The sequence below is a fragment of the Acartia tonsa genome, chromosome 6 (assembly GCF_053477335.1).
Source record: "Acartia tonsa isolate MP-2025a chromosome 6, ASM5347733v1, whole genome shotgun sequence".
Classification (NCBI taxonomy): Eukaryota; Metazoa; Arthropoda; class Copepoda; order Calanoida; family Acartiidae; genus Acartia; species Acartia tonsa.
In genome coordinates, this window is record NC_137265.1 from 52,099,131 (window position 1) to 52,105,130 (window position 6,000).

Consider the following 6,000-nt stretch of genomic DNA (forward strand, 5'->3'; position numbering starts at 1 on the left):
GAACAACTAAAGCTTCGCTAATTAAAATATAGAAATGCTCTAAAATTGTAATTTTGTATCAACACTTCAGGTGTGTATGCACTACCGCACATGTTTCACATTATTAAAATAGCACAAACTGCCCCTATTTTCTTTTGCAACACATTAATCATTAGAAAAACACATGTGATATATTTGTAATAATAAAACTTTTAATATAAGGTCCTTAAAGTATATGATAACGTTTTTTATTCGTTGGATTAACAACTTAGGGACCTTTATTGAATTTTGATTGTTAGATTCATTAAGTTGAATGTACACACGTTTCAATTATTAATTGTAATTTAAAGAATTTTGTAATTTTGTATATCATCATTGGAGATGTACATAAATTTTAATTGCCATTGTCCTATCCCTTTAGCACCCTGCCAAATATGAAAAAGAATGCAGAGCTGGATCTTTAAATGTGTAGCCGTTGGCGTGGCTGTAGCCGTGGCCGTAGTCATGGCTGTGGCTTTAGCAACGCTTTAGCCACACTAACGGACTGTGGTCACTTTTAGCATGGTTAACCACGCTACGACTACGACCACGCGTTGCCAATATGATTTAAAGATCGCATTTTTTTTGTGGCCACGGCAACGCGTGGTTAATATGATTTAAAGATCGCTATTAGGTTGGTAGCTGTAACTCTGACCACGACTACGGCAACGGCTACGCTTTTAAAGATCCAGCTCAGATGTGATAATAAGCAGAAATTAGGGAACACCAAACTTTCATGTCTGTTGAGGTTTATGAGTTTTGAGCATGCCAAAAATTATGTAGGGACAGTGATTTAGCAAATTAATTCCATTTGAAATTGCTGGAAAATGTTTTGGCGTAAAACTTGTTTTGTGCTGTAATTAAAGGGAAGTGTTTAAGAAAGGGCAGGGGGAAAAGAAGAAAATAGGTTGTGGGTAAATTTCCACTTGTTTGTCAGAATCCCTGCCCCTTGTCCCTGGCTAAAAATAAAAGTTGCTAGAAAGCAACAAGCATTACAGTATTCTTAAAAAAAAAATATAACAAATTACAAAATTAAAGAGAGAAAAAACAGAGAATCATCTTAGATTTCTAAAGTAAGTTATATAGCATATGTTCAGTTGTCATAACAAAGAAAATAGAGAGAAAGAATATGCAAAAACTCATTGAAAATCATGACAACTTTAAAGAATTAGGATTATGTCTCTAAAGCATGACCGACAGATAGACAAACAAAACAATGTAGATCTATAAGAAAATATCAACTTTATATCCTCAATAGCAGCTAAGAAGATCAGAAATGGTTGTTTAATTTTTGATATATTGTTCCTAAAAGGTTCCCAAAATAGAAAACAACAAAATATTTTAGTAAATCTATTGTGTAAAAGGTGTACTACATACTTGTACTAAGAAACAAAAGGTAATATAAATTTCGAATTATTTTATCAAGTAGATTGAAATACTTTTTTGAAATTAGATCTCTCATAAAATTTAAAAGAGAATAACAAAGAAAGAGGAATAATAAACAACAAACAATTATTTTGTTGAAAACTTGATCATCTTTGTAGCCCATACAGCACTCTTGATAACATGATCCAATACACCTAAATATAGTAAATTCAATTGTATGTGCTTAAGATATGTATAATATGTATTTCCTACAAGTTTGTTCCACACCATGTCATACTAGGGACATGAAAAATGGTACCAAATACTGATATGACTGGCACATGAGAATAAGTTTGAGAGTAGGGGGAATGCCTTGACCAGGTCATGTAATCTAAGGGTTGGTTGTCTATGTTACATAACCTATCCTTGAATGTCAGAGTATCGCATCCAATTACAAGTTTATGCTGCTTTGGCTTCTTTAGATGATCACATTAATCTAAGGAGAATCCAGCCCTAATAAGGTAATTAACTAGGTACCTAAAGCTGACAGTCCAATCCACAATCCCAGAGAACTTCCCACCTCAACTAATAGAGCAAACTCATCATAGTTGCTGGAATCTGTATACACATTCACCTAAAATAAGATTACATAGTTTTTGTGCTTCTACAATCTAATGCTTTTTTACCCTGAATCATAGTTTATCTAAAAATCAGCAATGATAATTTTACTTCAATAAAAATTAGGCACATATAACTTTTTAATAAGAAGATTTAAAAATGAAAGAATTGCAATGAAAAATAAAAGAATAGGAACTACTTAAAACAAAGAAACATGACAGATTTAGTAGTTGTGCCAAAGCATTACTGAAGAAGCTCTACTTTAAAAAAAAATTTAACACCTCACCTCCTTTGAAAAGTAGATTGATAAAAAGTTTGCACCAGGAAAGTTTGACCTATGAAGAGTTTTGACAGCAAAGTATTTGGTCTAGAAAAAAAAATATTTACATTACATGGGAAGTAATGGCATGCAGTAATCCTGCACTGATGATTTTTACCTGAATACAGGGAGGTAGGCAGGCAGATAGCATTGAAACGCATCTTCCATTAATTATCTGAGAAGTCACAAGTCCAAAGTCCTTGAAAGTTTGGTCATCAACAGCCACTGGCTCTGTACACACATTCTCTGAGGGTATCCATTCTGGTAGGCATCCTAACCTTGGCTCCAGATGCTTTTTAAACTCATTAATAACACAGTCTTCATAGTTGTAATTCTGAGATTCATAATCAGTGCAAGCAAATCCTTCCTGCAAGGAATGATCTTCAACATAAACCTTGACAGTGTAAGCTTTCATCTCATAGAGATCATCTTCACCAGTATAATGAATTCTGATTGACTCTATTGTGTCACCAGAGAATGCATGCTTTTCAATCCAAATTGGGTTATCCATTAGGGGATCAATAATGAAAAATTTCAGATTACTATTAGAAGTCAACTGAAGCTCCTGATCAACATCAAAGTCTGTCATTTTTGTACAGAAGCCATTGGGCTAAATAAAGACATTTTCCATTATTACATTGTTTTCGTTTATAATTTGAATGTCAGTGTCATCATCATCCGTATACACTTGGTCAATAAGTTGAGCATAAGTCAGGTTGCCATACTTACCTCTCCAGCTTAACATTTTCTAGATGTTGATAAAAATAGACTGTAAAAAATGTATTTGTTTAATAGAATAAAATAAAAAAAGTAAAACAAGTGAAATATGTATAATTTGAAACTTACTGATCCATTGATTCTGCCCATGAATATGTCATGATTATAGACATATCCATAAGCTTGTCCTGCTACATAGCTGTACTGATCATCAACACAGACAAAGATCAGTGGATCTTCAAGCTAAACAGGGTATTTGAATGGGAAAGTAATACAAAAAATGTGGGGTTGAAGCATTTCCAACTTTCTTTATGATTGAATTTAGATAGAAATTATCTTTTAAAGCGTGAGCTACAAAAAATTTTTATTTACATTACAAGAAAAAATATCCTAACACTATCTTAGGAGCTTTCTTAAAAAGAGAACTCAATCAGTCATTGGTTAGGGTTCTTAAAAGATTAAAACCATAAATCCTTACATCTTTATATAACAAGATTTACTAAAATATTATAATTAACTGATCCAGTGTGGTCTTTGATGTCAATGAAACTATAGGCATTGAAAAGTACTTTTGTAAAGCCACCTAGCAAAGTTTCATTAATTCAATGGTTAATTATTTTAAACAGCAATGATAACAGAATTTTTTTGTTTTATAAATTACACTTTTTGAGAAAAAAATTTGTTGGCTCAATTTTTAAAATGTTTTTTTACTAATTCTAAGAAACAGTTTCATTTGCTTTGTTGCCTTAAAACATTTTTTAAATTCATTTTTTTCCTTTTCTCAAGACTTTACTCTGATTTAGACCTTATACATTTTCAAATTAATCAAATTCCTGGGTTTGGTAGATGAAAATAGCAAAAGCAAGAACTTGAATAGCCAAATAGAGAAACTTGTTTGTCTCTCTCATTTTTAGTGTTAATTATAACTAAATCCATATATGCACTATTAGTATTCAATTCATGGTAATTTATTTTTTTCATTATTTGATCATAATTGAAAAAAAAATCAAGTGTACAGAGACTTTTATTTACATTTGAATTAACTTTTTTTTATTATTTTGATTAAAATATGGGAGAGAATAAGAAAGAAAATATGTAATTCGATTCTATAAACTGAAGAATATTTCTTTTGGCTGCTTATTATTTAAGATATTACCCTGCATATAATTTTTATGTGATAGCATAACCGAGAGAAAGTTCAACTTTCCTGATAGACCTACTTTTTCCCCCCAGTTTTAAGGTACAATTTGTTATAAAAGTTCAAGTCTTTTATTTAAAAACCAAGCAATCACTTTACATAAAAGAATTAGTAAATTACTGTCAAAGGCATCAATAGAAATTTAATTTGTGTAACTTTTATTATAAAGAACTTAATTTACGTTTTACATTTTATAATTAAAATGTTTGTTTGTTATAAACGATTAATAAAACCTTTTCAGCTGTTTATGGATCAAGCTTCAGAAAAGCCTTTTAAAAGGCAGGCTTTAAACTATTATTAATGAGGAAGTTGCAACTGTCTAATCTGGCATCTCTATCTTTATAAGAATATATGTCTATTCTTATTACTCTATTTTCATTAAATAGTATTCCCTCATTTCTTTCTAAAGGTAACAGCTATTTAAACCCTTTCATCTGGACTATGGCTAAGTTAACAACCAGTAAAGTTTATACAGGTTGTGTTTTTGTCATATTTCAAAAGAAAACAACTCTTTGTTGGGTTTTTGTCATACTACTAAAGAAACAGGTAAACCTTTCACTTTTGACAAAGGCTAAATCAACAACCTTCATAACCATTACAGGTTGTTTTTTTTGTCACATTTCAGGTTACAGTGCTATCTAAACCCTTTCATCTGGACCTGTGCCAAGTTAACAAGGAGCAAAACAATAACAGATTTATTTTTGTTATATTTAAACCCTATTATTTCGACTATTGGAAGGTTAGCAACCGGCAAAATCCAATTGTACGTGTAAATGTTATTACTGTAATTACTGAAATTAATAGCAACATATTACTTGTTTATTTTTTTATCATATTTTCAAAATCAACTATTCTATTCTATTCAAATGCCAATCAGAAAAATTAAAATAAATTGTGTTTTTCTTGGGTTAAGACATATTTCTAAAAATGCATATAAACTTCACAGAAAGTATTTGACAATATTATGTTATACCAAAAAAATATTGTAAAGTATAATAATTGTAATTATTTGCTGGTTGTAAAATTGCCACATAACCCTTTGATCATTTCAGCTCCCTAGAGAGCTAGCCCACACCCCCCTCTCCCCCTCTCTATTTCTGTAATAACTCTAACCCGTATATTTTTGGAGAACGTTTTATCTTTACAACATTGAATGAAATAAAGTTTTAGCAATACTTAATTAGGGTCGGTCAATCCATCCGTCCGTAAAGGTTAGTTCTCTTTCTATGTTAATTTAAACATTTTAGAATTGTCCTATCGTTTGCAAACTTGTAGGTAGAATTTAGGAAACATAGCAACTCTAATACCAGAATGTCTGTACGTCCATTTAAGATATGTTGTGTTTAAACTTGTGTGACCACAACTTTTTGTATGTTGTAATTATCTAATTCATCTGATTTGTGGAATATAATTTCTAAGACAAAAGGGTACAATATCATATGTCAATCAAATCCTTAAAAGTACTTCAACTAATGTTAGGCTTATTATGTTTTGACACTCTACAGGTGTTCATTTTCGTTTGTTTTAACGTTTGGTTTTAAAGCTTACTTCTTATTGATGTTGACATTCTTAAATTTTTTTTATAAGTTTTGTAAGACAACCTTATTCGTATGAGAGGGTCAGCTGAATTTGAGTTTCCGATTGTGATCATAATTTCCTCATGCTATCTCAATATTTACTGTTAGCTAAAAAAGCTTCAAACTTCCAAAAAAAAATCAAAATTTGAAATACAATTTATTGCTGTTCCCTTTGACCGGAGAAACTG

At 30.9% G+C, this 6,000-nt stretch overlaps 1 protein-coding gene across 1 annotated transcript; it reads right to left on the bottom strand.

Moving 5' to 3' along the window:
* Positions 1-1,522: 1,522 nt before the first annotated feature.
* Positions 1,523-2,909, bottom strand: LOC145323466 (uncharacterized). The gene is made up of 4 exons (XM_080165868.1): positions 2,439-2,909; positions 2,288-2,368; positions 1,921-2,017; positions 1,523-1,598 (listed from the first exon to the last, which is right to left on the bottom strand). Exons 1-4 carry the CDS (start codon positions 2,907-2,909, stop codon positions 1,531-1,533), a joined length of 717 nt encoding a protein of 238 aa, XP_080021994.1. The 3' UTR covers positions 1,523-1,530.
* Positions 2,910-6,000: the final 3,091 nt, after the last annotated feature.

Excerpts from the sequence above, each read along its gene's own strand:
- LOC145323466 (XM_080165868.1), bottom strand. The coding sequence starts at position 2,909 with ATGACAGACTTTGATGTTGATCAGGAGCTTCAGTTGACTTCTAATAGT. Across the intron at positions 2,369-2,438 it reads GCCTACCTCCCTGTATTCAG|ACCAAATACTTTGCTGTCAA; the intron begins GTAAAAATCATC and ends TTTTTTTTCTAG. Across the intron at positions 2,018-2,287 it reads CAATCTACTTTTCAAAGGAG|GTGAATGTGTATACAGATTC; the intron begins GTGAGGTGTTAA and ends ATCTTATTTTAG.